The sequence below is a fragment of the Ceratotherium simum genome, chromosome 3 (assembly GCF_057802395.1).
Source record: "Ceratotherium simum simum isolate JZ-2026a chromosome 3, ASM5780239v1, whole genome shotgun sequence".
NCBI classification, from domain to species: domain Eukaryota; kingdom Metazoa; phylum Chordata; class Mammalia; order Perissodactyla; family Rhinocerotidae; genus Ceratotherium; species Ceratotherium simum.
In genome coordinates this window covers 4,900,882-4,914,937 of record NC_141902.1, presented here as the reverse complement: position 1 = coordinate 4,914,937, position 14,056 = coordinate 4,900,882, and the positions used below count along the sequence as shown (strand labels likewise).

At 39.4% G+C, this 14,056-nt stretch overlaps 1 protein-coding gene across 1 annotated transcript; it reads right to left on the bottom strand.

Moving 5' to 3' along the window:
- Positions 1-9,929: 9,929 nt before the first annotated feature.
- RPL10L (ribosomal protein L10 like) lies at positions 9,930-10,742 on the bottom strand. The gene is given in 2 exon segments (XM_004444079.3): positions 9,930-10,472; positions 10,475-10,742. Coding segments are annotated over 2 exon segments (627 nt in total). The 5' UTR covers positions 10,725-10,742; the 3' UTR covers positions 9,930-10,095.
- Between the last annotated feature and the right edge of the window lie 3,314 nt (positions 10,743-14,056).

Sequence of the window (14,056 nt, the reverse complement as noted above, 5' to 3'; positions counted from 1 at the left end):
TCTAAGAAACTAGAAACAGAAGGAAACAAACAATAGCAAGATGAAATTGGAGCAGAGAGCTGTGAATGGTTAGCACATGAAAAGGGGGTATATTTCCCAGAGACCACAACAACATATGATCCTTACAGAACCGAAGTTCACAGCAAAATCAGAGAGCTCAGAAAGATTGAGAAGTCCACGTTCTTGATCCCTCATGACAAGAGAAATCGGTTGCAGGATGGCAGCATCCCAGGGAACAGGTAAAATCCACCATAAATCCTCTCTGGTGGAAAAAATACCCAATTTGGACCTTAGTATACCAGAGAATAATTTAAGCAAAATATAATCCAATAATAAAAAAATTGTTAAAAGAATTAAAAAGAAAATAAAAAGAAAACAAGCCACTATGAAATAAGAATGAATACAAAAACAACAAATAAATTTAGATCCCCTATGATCTCAGATACTGAAATTATTAATTATAAAATATAAAGTAATAATGTATAAAAAGCATGAAGAAATAAATATGGAATAAAGAACAAAAGCAATGAAAAAGTAGCTTTTTTTTATAGCTTCTGAAAATAAAAAATGCACTTGCAGAAATTGAAATCTCCATGGATGGGTTAAACAACAGACTGAAGTCAGCTAAAGCAACAATAATGAACAGGAAAATAGATATGCGGGAATTGTTCAAGTGCCATGCAAGGAGACAAAGAGAAGGAGGGATGAAAGAAAGGTTAAAGGAAACATGGGGAGGGGGGTACAATGAGATCTAACATATATTTAATCCGAGTTCCAGAAAAAGAAGAATCATGAAATTAGAACAGTAATGTCTGCAAAGCTAATAGATGAGAATTTTCCAGACCTGATAAAAGAGCAGAGTCCTTACAATCGTAGATATAGAAAGAAAAGGTTACAGCAACCAGAATTATATAAGAAGGAGGAAGTAAAAAAATGATGGTTAGACAGCCCCTGGGGCTGTGATAACGGAGCACTAGGGACCCATCAGCATGCGCATCCGATGCCATTTAGGTTTGAAAACTCCAAACGGCTGTGAGCTGGTGGTCGGATGGGAGCCCAGTGATGGGCAGAAGGACGCTGCCTCCTCTGATGATTCTGTCCTGAACTCTGCATTCCATGAGGGTTCAGTGGAGGATGGCCCACGGGGGGGGCTTTCATGGTGGATTTGTGGCTCCAAACGTCGCAGCGGCGGAACGAACAGCAGGCCCTGGATTTCATCTTTGCTGCAGAACGATGAGAACCGTTCCCAGCTGGAGTGGAGAGAGGCGGAGAGTCAACCTGGGCAGACTGTGGCACCGTCCAGCCCCACCCGTGTGACGATTCCATGCTGAGAAACCTGCAGCTCTTATTGGGGAATTGTATATCACACTGGGTACCTCTTTCCTTTGGTTATTGTAAATGGAAAATTTTCGGCTTGTATCTCCTTAGATTTTTTTCCTTCTAATCATTTCTTTCTGCGTTTCCTTTCTGCCTAATAGTGCATTTCTTTGCTCCTTGACCACAGGCTGGTGCCCCCACTGTCTCTGTCATGTTGCTACTTGTTTTTTTCAGTGCTCTGAAATAGAGTAACCAAATGGTTAAATATATATAAAATATGTTATATATACCATATCACAAAAATATAAAAAGTGAGAATATTTCCATAATCACTACAGAAATTAAATCAATAGTTAAAATCTTTCCCCAACACACACACAGAAAAACCCTCAGGCTCAAATGCTTAAAAGGGAGTTCTAACAAACCTTCCCAGGAAAAATTATTCCAGTATTGTAAGTCTCTTCTAAAACAGAAAAGAGATAACAATACATACTAACTCGATATATAAGGTAAGAATATCCTTGAAACCAATATGATAATACTAGTAAAGTGGAAAACTTATATCAGTAGAGCATTTAATAAATTACACAACCAAATTAGATTTATTCCAGGAATGCAGGGGTGGTTTATCATGACAAAAATATATTAATGTAATACACATCACTGAGATATTACTATAGAAAAACTTAATGTCATCTCAGCAGAGGCACAAAAACATTCAATATATTCAACTCCCAGATGTGAAAGAGAGCAAAAAGAAAACAAATAAAGAAAACTAACTTTTGCCAAAATAGAAATTGGTGAAACTTCTGTTACTCCTTAAAGAGTATCTGTCATAAAAACACAGGGAACATCACCTTAAAGGTAAGAAGTTAGAGAAAATTCCTTTAAATTCAGGATTAATATAAGAATGTTGTTCACTCCTACTATTTCTATTCAAATCATAGTGAAGATTTCAGTACAGTAAGAATAAGAAAATGTATTAAAATACAAATATTGGAAAGCAAGAGGCAAAATGATTAATATTAGCTGATAAAATGTCTATGTGAAATATGCAAAAGAATCAACAGAAAGATTATCAGAGTTAATGAAAGAGCATAGTTGATGTAACAAGATGATCTTTTCAATACCAACAAAAAAATAAGACATCTACAAGCAAATTTAACAAAATATGTGCAAAACAGTAATGGATAAAATTATAAAATATATTGAAAAACATTAAGGGAAACCTAATAAATGTACAGATATACTTTGTAGACAGGAAGACTCATTTGCATAGAGATGTCAGTTCTCCTCCAATTACTCTATAGAGTTAATATAAATTCAATAAAAATCATATCGAGAATTTTTTTTTTTTTTTACTAAGGAAGATTCACTCTAAGCTAACAGCCATGCCATTCTTCCTCTATTTTGTACGTGGGTCGCTGCCACAGCATGGCTGCCAATGAGTGGTATAGGTCCATGCCCAGGAACTGAACCCAGGCCACTGAAGCAGAGTGCACTAAACTTAACTACTAACCCACAGGGCCAGCCCCGGGAATTTTTTGAAAGCAGTTGAATGTGGTGATTTGACAAGCTGTTTATCAAATTTATATGGAAGGGGGAAGTTCCAAGAATAGTCCTGACATATTGAAGATAATGAGCTGCGAGGATTTGCTTTAAAAGAGAAAATATTTATTATATTATCACAATTGGCTAAACATACAGAAAAAAATGGATCTCAAAAAATTGATTGACAAAACAATCAACTTCCATGGGTTAAAGATTAAATTTGATTAGTAAAATTTAAACTTTGTTAAGAATTCAGGGTACTATGTTTAAATCTCAAAGTATGGATGATGTCTTAAACAACAAACAAAAAATACTAGCAACTAAAGAAAAAACTGATAAATTCTACTGCATGAAATTTAAGAATATATGTAATGCATGTATATTAGTTATCTATTACTACATAACAAATCATCGCAAATTTAGTGGCTTAAAATTATACAGATTTATTATCGATTTCTTTGAGTCAGGAGTCTGGGCACAACTTATCTGACTCCTCTGCAAGGTTGTGATCAACATGTTGGCTAGGGCTGAGTTTTCACTGGGAGGCTGGACTGGGGAAGAGTCTGCTTAGAAATTCACTCAGTTTGTTTGCACAATTTATTTGTGGGCAGCTGTAGGACCCATGGCAGCTTGCTTCTTCGAAACCAGCAAGGAGAAGACGACTCTTGAGCAAGTCTGGTAGGAGGATGGAGTCTTGTACGTTATAACATAGTCCTGGGAGGGACATTCCATCACTTTTGCCATCTGTTTTGAGTTAGAAGCAAGCCACAGGCCCCACCCACACTCAAGGGGAGGAGATTATACCTGCTGATGAAACATCTCAAGGTAGGGATCAAAAGGGCCACCTTAAAGTCTGTCTGCCACAGTCTGTACATTCTGAATTGTAATAATAAAATAAATATCCTTAAGTTCACACTCCAAAATATAAATTAGAACATTAGTAATCATTGAATCTAATCTACTGTGAGTACCTCTAGAGACCATCTCTGTTCCTCCCCCACCACGCTACGTCCCACCCATGCAACCACTAGCCTAAATTTTTGTACTTGAGCATTCCTTTAAAAAACTAGATCTATCACATATTTCTTTATACATACACAATATTTCCTCTAGTTTTGTAGCTTTAAAAAAAGACATCACACTATTTAGAGTCTTCTTTTATTTTTTTTTTCACTCAACATTTTATTTCTGCGACTTATCTATGTTGTTGGCTGTAGCTGTAATTCATTTATTTTCCCTCCTTCTAGTGTCTCCCATTGTGAATATACACCAATAGATATATTCATTGCCCTCTTTGTGGAAATTAGTTTGGGTTTCTCTTCAATTTTTTTGCTATTATGAACAATGATATGAAGGCTCTTGCATATGTCTCCTGATTCATATGATTGGGTTTTTCTATGATAGATATCTAAAAGTGATATTACTGGCTTCTAGGGCAAAGGCCTCTTCAAATGTATTATGTGAGTTCAAACTATTTTCTGAAGTTGGAGGGTCCATAGACCTCAAATTCACTAATTCAGTCAATAAGTACTGTGGTATTTGCCACAAATGTTACAGTCAAGTGTTGCTTAATGAAGGGGACGCATTCTGAGAAATGCATCGTTAGGTGATTTTGTCATTGTCTAAGCATAATAGAGTGTACTTAGACTAACCTAGACTAACCTACTACACACCTAGGCTATATGATACTAATCTTATGGGACCACCATCATATATACCTCTGTTGTTGACCAAAACATTGTTATGCAGCTCAAGACTGTACAGTCATTAGCTATACTTAACAATCAAATTTCCAAAATCTCAACTTTGCTTTTAGATAAAGTAGGTTTGGACCTTATAGACTGTTATATTTTCATAACTTCCAATTATTTTATAATATCTTGAAAAATGTGTAAAACTGTGAAAATGGCATTTTTATTGATTATCCAGTTTTTCTCAAAAAATGATCTGCTATCACAGAGTATATGTACAAACTGAAGTAGTCCGTTGTATGTATGAGTCAAATCCCCACCAACTAGACAGAAGATAATATTAACAGACATCATTTATGGCTAATTTTGGAGACATATAGATATAGATATAGATATAGATATAGATATAGATATAGATATATAGATATGGATATGGATATGGATATGGATAGAGATAGAGATAGAGATTAGAGATAGAGATAGAGATAGAGATAGAGGTAGAGGTAGAGGTAGAGGTAGAGATGGATATATATAATTTGACTGGAGTCACATGAACATGGGTTTCGGTGATAAGATTTCAAATATGCTCATATTTAAGGTGCTTAAATGGTGCAGAGAGGTAGAGGGACCACAGTTAGGTGGCAAAGAAGTTTTTTGGAAGTGGCATAGAAATTTCTTTATGCTGAATGTGGTTTTACTTTAGTCTGGTGAAACTTCCACGTCTTCTAAGTTTTGGTAATTCAGCATTTACTGGCACTGTTTGCGGAATTTTTTCATCAAAATGGTTATGTAACTGGTTTGACAGGAGAATGATGTGAACGTGAAATTTTTATTTTCCCAGAAAATCTACCAACTGTGCTCCATTGAAACTGTATTGCTTTTTCAGTGGCACGTTTCCTCAATGATAGGTAAGCCTCATCCATAACGTTTTAATCACTTTCAATTACTAAAATTTTCACCCATCCTTTTCACACCTCCTGTCTGTTCTAGTAGTGCAGCCTAGACTCGTAGTTTCAGCTACCTAGAGCAGGAAGAGGAAATCACCTCTTATTCCCCTCTTTTCCTCCCTCATCCCTGGATATAGATGACCAACAACAGAACATGAGCACAGACAATACCCTCTGTGTTAAATGACTCCAAGTCACAGGAGACAGGTTCCCTTTCACTTGTTGCTGGTTCTCTTGATAATGCTGACTGTCTCCAGGTGTCCAAATGCTGACTCTAATGCTGTCTTTTTGTAGGTTCTTTAGAAGGTTCTGGAGTTCCTCTCCCTATTCAGTCCCCTCAAAGGAAATCTGGCTAAGGCATGGCTCGCTCTTTCCCTGCCTTCAGCTGCCACCATGGAGGAGGTTCCCCAGACAGCCTCTTGCTGCTATGGTTCCCTCCCAAAAGCAACACCCTTGAGAAAGGGGGCATAGCATCAGCAATGTTGCCTAAACTTAAGGCACCAATGGCCTCACACGGTGGGAAATTTAAGTCTTATCCCTAAAGTGCCAGAGACTGGGATGAGGGCTGTCCCCTGACACTCTCTATCAGTTCTGCCGTCTCTCTCCCGTCCCCACTACTAGCACCATCTTTTTGTTGTTGTTGTTGTTCAACAATTCACAACATTCAGGCAAAAGAAAATCACCATTTCCTAACAATCTGATGTCCTGTCCCCCTCCACCCACCCAGAGAGGGGGAGGAATAGCTGCTCTTTTAAGAACTCTGCATTTGCCCAAAAGATGCCATCCTCCTCCACAAACTCTTATATTTTTATCAGTAACCAGTCAACTTGGGACAACAGGGAGTTTCATGAACAGGAGCCCTGAAGAGTTTAATAATATAATTCTCAAAATACAATAGTTTCTAATGTAAATATGGTCCTATCTTTAAATATTTGGAGCACAAAAATATCTCTTGATCAGTAGCTCTCAGAAACCTGCTTAACTTATATAATTAAATATGCAGAATGAATTGATTATTTTTAACATAATAAAAGTTAAGATTCTGTATAGGTACAAACACAAAATTGATATTTTTAGAATTTATATTAAAAATTCTTCATTTTGATAGTCATGGAAATTTTAGTAATAATTATTTGAGATCCATACCAATAAAAGATAACTAGAATTTGTTACAAACATGTGGAAGCATATTTTTTACACGAATTGTTTTAAAGTTAAAATTTCCAGAGGTAGACAATTTCTTAGTATGACATTAAGAGGACCCCTGGGTGAAAAAACTGAAGTAAAATAGGATCAAAGAATCTCCTTCTCTAATACTTAATGAAATGAATAATATGGTAAAAGAAATACAGCCAAAAGCCACCAAGGAAAAGGTCATGTCAAATGCATGTCATAAACTTAGGAAAGAAGAGGACATAAAATGAAGACAGTATTCTCGTGTGATATCTCAGAGCTGTTTTGTTTTTTTTTTAATTAAAGATTTCTGGCTAAATAGTTTTAGTATAATTCCATATTTTGAGGAGTGGGCAGAAATAGTGGGTTATATAACATTCAGTTATGAAATGTACCTCTTCATAACTCTCCAAACTCTTAGAAGTATTCCTGAAAAAACATGAGATTTAAAACTGTCTCACTAATGCCCTAATATGGAGAGAAATGCACTGAACACAGAAGTAGTTACACAAGGGAAAACTAAGAAAATCCACTGAGGGGTAGAGCCCCTCCAACACCCAAGATCCTCAGCAACTGGGCTTGGCATTTTCCAGAATGGCCCTGAAGAGCAGTGGGGCAAGAATAAGAAACACACCACAGCTGGAAGAGTGGACTGTACACATGCCTGAGAGGGCCCTGGCATTGCGTATTTAATGGGATCTCAGAAGCGAACTGAGAATCCAGCATCCATCAAAGGCGATAGTTAACCCTTCGGGGTTCTCTCTCTTCCCCATCCTCTAGTCCTGAGGGCATGGAAAAGGAGTTAGAAAGCAACATCCAGCCCTCAAACTATGGCACTCAGAGAGAAGACTAAATGATCAAAAAACAACAAAAACTCTGTAAAAGGATAACTCGAGAAGTTCACCTATCATCTTTCAGATTAAAGAGGAGATCTGGGTGGAACAGTCTACATCACACACAAGCAGTATGAATATAATGGTGTGACAGCCATATAATCATTCCTTTGGGAAAAAATCAGAAAAAGAAGAAGAAAAGAAGAGATAAATATGAATGAAAAAAGTGGGTAAGATAAAAAATCCAATTTGGGGGGAAAAAAGGAAATAAAGCAAATCTCCATCAGTGAGTCATATGTAGGGGATAATTGGTAAAGCACAATTACATTTTTCAAAAGAAGTTCCAAAAGCAGATGACAAAGGAAATGGAATAATTTTGAAAATAAAAAATTCTGAAAGTGACAATTACGAAACTAAAGATAAAAAACAACAAAAACTCAAATAAGAATATCGAATCCAATTAAATCTAGAACTCAGATTACACGACTGGAGGGAATTATGGTTGCAAAACAATATTAAGATTTTAAATCATGAAAAAATAACACTACAAGCAACAAAAATTAGAAGCAGAGAAGCAGTGAGGCAGGAGCAAATGTAATAACAACATTGATATTAACTGTTATAAGTTAACTAGTTTTGCGTACTTAATATATGCAAGGCACAATCCTATTCATTTTCTTGATGAATTATCTCATTTAATCCTAAAAACAACCTTATAATCAGTCTCTTAGCCCATTTTATAGTTGAGAAAATTAAGGACTGGTGATATGTACTAAGTAATTTGTCCAAGTAAGTGAAGAAATTGAGATGCAAATCCCGGCCCCCTAATGCCTTCTCATCCACTCCTAAGCATGACAAGGACTCACTGGATTATTTTTGATGGTGTAATTTTATTCACTTTTGACTTTACTCATTATTTTCTACATTAATTACTTAAAAGAACATGTAGGTATTTTGATGAAAACAATGAAGTCATTACTCTAAAAAAAAGATAGCTATGTCAATATAAAAGCAGAAGATGATTGGGGCTAAATGATTTCTCAGCTCAATCCTTAGTCAATAATGACACTCAAAGCACCAGGAAGCCCTGCTTGAATTACATCAGTGTAGGCAGTACAAAGCTGCTCAAGTGGAAATAAAACGCGTGCCAGTGGTAGTGACAGCCAATTCATGCCAGAGCTGGTGTATATTTTTATAAAAGTTAGGGATTTCAGGCTAAATATGCTTAGTCTAATTCCACATTTTGAGGGAGGGAGAAATGGTGGATTACATAACAATCATTTGTGGAAGGTGCTTTCAAAACTAAATTGATACAGTGCATGGCCCAATTGAAGTTTTCATCTTCTTACTGATAATCAGTCAGTATTTTCCATAAAACCTGGAGACTCCATCAACTAAATCAAAGACTTTTACAGGGCAATATTTGCTTGAATTTAGTTAACTGTACTTGTATTTTTTTTATATTTTAAATAAGCAGACAGTTCTGTTTCATTGCAGTAGTGCATACATATATGAATACATCCTATGTACCCAAATTAAATTTTCCTTTTAAATAGAAATTTAGAAATAATGAAGAGCTCTGCAAAAATATAATTAAATTATCTTTCAACTCAACTGTTTTACCAATTTTTTAATAACTAGAAAGACCATAAAATAGGAAAATGCTGAAAAACCAATATCATGGCCTGGAGAACATAAGTTAATAGGATTTTTGTTAAGATAAACTAGTAAGTGAAAGTGTCCTTCTATCAACATTAAAGGAAATAAAATTTATATATGTAAGTTTATAACAGAAAACTGCAGGAAAAAGTCAAATAAACCTTAATGACACCTACCTACCAGTTCTTTAATGCAATAATTTTTAATCTTTCATTTCCTTTTCATCCACATATCTATGCATAAACAATCATAGTTACCAGTCTCTTAGGGCAAAGACATCCATGGGCTTATCCTGCCTCCCTGTATCTAGAGAGTGAGCACAGACTTCCAAGTTTGAAGGTCAGTATGTTTGAGAAGTTTGAGACCAAGGAGCAGGGTGAATAATGAAGACAGAAAATATTTTCAAAGCTGCATCACAGCTGTATTAACACATAACTAAGGAACTGTTTGTTTTGTTGTGTTTTGTTGGGCATTTTGATTTCTGTGAGGTTGAGTTTTTGTTTTTGAAAGACAGCATGATACAAAACAAACAGAACTGGACAGAAGATCTGGCTCCAGTCTACCCTCATTTATGTATTACATGGGACTGAATTTCCTAGCAAACTGTAGGAGTTTTAAAGCATCAAGTAAAACATATCAAGGAAAGTGCTTCTTAGGCTGAAGAGCCCTTCCTATACATGCATATTATTTAATACTTGTTATATTTCTTGTTTATATATATATTATATATATGAAAAATATAGCTTAAAACAGCAACCTAGCTTAAAATACACAAGTAGGAAATATCTTCTACTAAGAGCCTGAAAGAAATATGAAGTCAGACGCAAAATTTTAGGATTGACAAAGGAATTTTTTTAAGTAAATGCAAATAATTTAAAAAGCATGTGTTTCTATACTATTTAGTACTCCCTTTGCTGCTTTCATTCAATAGGTTGAATGGGGGCCTTGACTGGGGACGTATTTGACTCCACAACCATCCGGGATGAGGCGCTTCTCGGCCCCCCTGTCGTCCAATTCTCCGGCATTAAACTCGGTAAAGCCCCACTTCTTGGAGATGTGGATCCTCTGGCGGCCGGGGAACTTGAACTTGGCCCTGCGTCAGGCTTCGACCACGTGCTCCCTGTTCGGGAGCTTGGTGAGGACGGACATGACGACCTGGCCGGCGCGGACTCGGGCCGCCGTGCCCTGGGGCGTCCCGCAGGCGCCCCGCATGCCGGTCTGGAGCCGGCCGGCGCGGGCACAGGACATCATCTCGTGGACGCGCAGGACGTGGAGGGGGTGGAGGCGCACGCGGAGGTGACAGCGTCGCGCCCGCGGCGCCTCGCCAGGTACTTGTGGGCACAGACGCGCGCCGCCTCCAGCGCCTCGGAGGACAGCTGCTCGTGCTCGTCGGACACCATGTGGCCACAGAGCGGGAACTCGTCCACTCTGGCCTTCTTCCGGCCCAGGTCGAAGACGCGGATCTTGGCATTGGGGACACCGCGGCAGAAGCGGGACTTTGGGTACGGCTTGTTCTCACAGTAGCGGTAACAGCGGGCGGGGCGGCGGCCCATGGCGACAACACGTACCGGGCCACGTCGACGAGAAAAAGGCGCTCGCCCTCTGCGCACGCGCCTTATATAGACTGCCCATCGTCCCGCGCGGGAACCATAGAGTCCCGGCGAGGACGTGAGGACGCTCTTTCCCGAAGGCCTCGCCACAGATGCGGCGACAGCCTACGCCCGCCGGGCCCGACTTGGCGCATGCGTAGTGCGGAGAGGCGCCTGGGTACGTTCGCCCGTGGGCTGCCGGGTAACGAGTTGGGCGTGGCCACGAGGGCGCGAGATGCTGCTTTATTCGTGAGGGCGTAGAACGCTTGCTCCGGGCTGTGTCTTAAGTGTAAAAGACGTATTTTCATAGAGATCAAGTGAGGAAGGGCTCTCCGGCTATTCAGTATACTTTGTGCCTGGTTTGTCTAAAGAATCCGTGTTCCAGAGCTCGTGTCTCCGTGTGCGTTTGCAGATGGGTTGCGCTGTCCCGGGGCGTGTGGGCACTGCCCTGGGCAGCGGTGTCCTGGCGCCCGCGCTCTGAGAAGGCTCGGGAGGACTTGAGAGTGGACGTCGCATGCAGACAGGGACAGAGAGACGTTGTCTGTTGTGCATACGGCTTGATAACTGCTTTGGAAACATGAAACTTGGGCGGTTTTATTTGGCCGTATGGAATCATTTTATTCTCAGTGTGGCATCCACAGAATTGAAGTACTAACTGAATTTTTTAGCTTAAGGCTATTTGCCTTTTCAGACGTTACAGCTGCTGGGAACTGTAGGGAAGAGTAACTATTTATGTATTATTAATGTTTCATACCTTACTGAAAATGAGTTTAATAGTTTTTTTTCTGATAATCGATTTTGTAAAAGTATGATCAGGATCAGAGTGTAGAGGAGGAGGAAAAGGAAAGGAAGAGAATTGCAAATAGTCTGTAATCCATACTTGGAATTTTCTAGCTTTTTTGATTCCTTCGTCCTATTTGACAAATCCATGACATCACAGAACAAAATCCTTCCAATGTGAATATAGTCTGCAAATATGCTCTCTTTAACAGGGAAAAAATAAGATGTGACAAAATAACTCCTGCCGTTAAAGTCAGGGGGGTTTTACAAAATACCCATATTAGGGCAGAAATATTAAAAGGCCCAGTGTAGAGACCTTTCCCACATTACATAGAAGCTTGCTTGCTTCCCCCTCCTTGCTTCATTTCTGCCTTCCTTTTTCCTCAAGTAGTTCCTATTAACTATGTAAGTCTGAGGATGGAGATAACGCAGCAGGTAAGGTGTTGTCCTCACTGAGCTTACAAGTCTAGAAGAGGACTTAGGTGCTACTCAAATAATATGTCATCATGTTACAAAGTACAAAGTGTGCCAAACAGGAAAAGCAAAGTGAGTCCTGAGAGCCTGGGATGAGTCCCTGATCTAGACTGAGGAATGGACAGGGAAGACTTTGTCAGGAAAGAGATTTCACGTGGTGACATGGCACATGGGGCCCGGCATCTGCAAAGGCTTTGAAGCAGGCAAGAACATGGACCATTTCAGGAACTAATGTAAGGCCAGTGTGACTGTGAGAGAGGGCTGAGTGGCATAATGCATGTCCAGCGTGTATGTGTGTGTGTAGGGGGGCTTGCATATTACACAGGCCCATTTTGCCAAGTTAGGGATCCTGCTCTTTTCTTTGAGACCATTGAAGAGCTTTACACAGGTTTTATCACTCTTGTTACGTCTAATAGTCAGTAGACTGGAAGGGGCCAAAAAATGGATGCAGGGAGATCAGGAGGGAAGGCTTTGCAACATTGAAGAAAAGAAATGAGGATAACTTGAACATGTTTTTAATATCTTTCACTTTATAAACATGTTTATGTCTTTTTCTACTACTACATGCTCGAATATGTCATAGTTCTGGGGGAGAGGAGTCTAGAGGGTAGAAGGAAGCTACCCAGCCAGAGTTCCTGTGCCATCACGCACTCACCCCACCTGTCTAGGCCATGCTTTGGGTTTCCAAAACCCTAGATTTCTCTGACCAGCAGATGTTGTATGCTATCAGAGCCTGCTTGTGTCATCCTCCTTCCTTCATCCAGAGGGTGACCAATCATGGTTTGCCTGGGCCTGTACCAGTTCTAACATTGAAGTCCTGCATGCTCCAAAACCCCTCAGTCCCAGGCAAAATGGGAAGGTTGGTCACCCTACCGCACTCATCCAAGGGGCCCCTCACTGTTGCAGGATAGAGTCAGAGGGTGGGAAGAGAAGGGGAGAGCCAGCCTGGGAGTCTCCATTTATACCCCTTTTCCTAGCCCTGCAAATATTAGGGAGGATCCTGTGGAAAATGCATGAGCCACACCATGCTATTTAAATGTTAAACAAAAAGCATTCCCGTCAATCAATTCCAAAATTTTAAATGTTCTCCAGTCTTCTAACTCCTGCCGCCCATAATGTGCATCATGCTAAGCAAACCTTGCAAAAAAGAATGAAACTCGTCTGCTTTGAGGTGGCCTGAAATATAGCTAAGAAGATGAGACATGAGAAATAATTTAGATTATTATTTGCTAAATTTATTACTTCGATAAATGCAATAAAAGTTTAGCAAAGGGAGACATTAGTGTCATATAAGATTGAGATGGCTTAAAGAATGAGTAGGGCATATGTAAGTGGAAGTAAGGAATAGGGTAAGAAAGGGGCATGGCAGCTACATAGACTGTTAAGATCTATGAGAACAAGGACTGTGTGTTTTGGGTCACCGTTTTGTTCCCTGTTTTTGGCAAATTGTGTGACCCACAGCACAATAAATATTTGAGTGAGTACACAACACTACTGCGGTGTAGTGGTGTGTTGGTAAGTGTTGGACAGCCTGCTCATTGGGGAGCGGGGCAGTGTGGGGTGGAAGGAGGAAGGCCCTGATTTGTAGTTTGCTGCCTTCTGTGGTGTAAATACTCCATCATCAATTTTAGCCACCAGTGTGATGTTAATGAAGGTAAAGATGTGGAGAGATGCACACAGTCGGCTCTTGTGAGCCAGAGTTAGCTGGCTCCACGCACAACAATTGAGCTGTGCATACTTAAGAAAAATAAAAAAGTAGCTTCCTTAAAGCTACTAATATATAACCTGGAATAATAAAATTGGGGATGGGTAGGGAGCGATCGTTTTCTAGGAGCCCTTAGAAAGCGGGCAGGTAAACATGTTTAGACTTGATTCAGCTTTGACTGTGAAGAAGTCTTTCCTCCCTGGTTTCCCTCCTCTTCCGCAACCCTTATGTAAGAGATCTGCACTGTTCTCTACTTGTTGATTAGGTATACATCGAGGCAGCCTTTAAATACCGGAAATTAGCCCTGGACAGTGTTAGAAATAGTTAAATTCCTGGT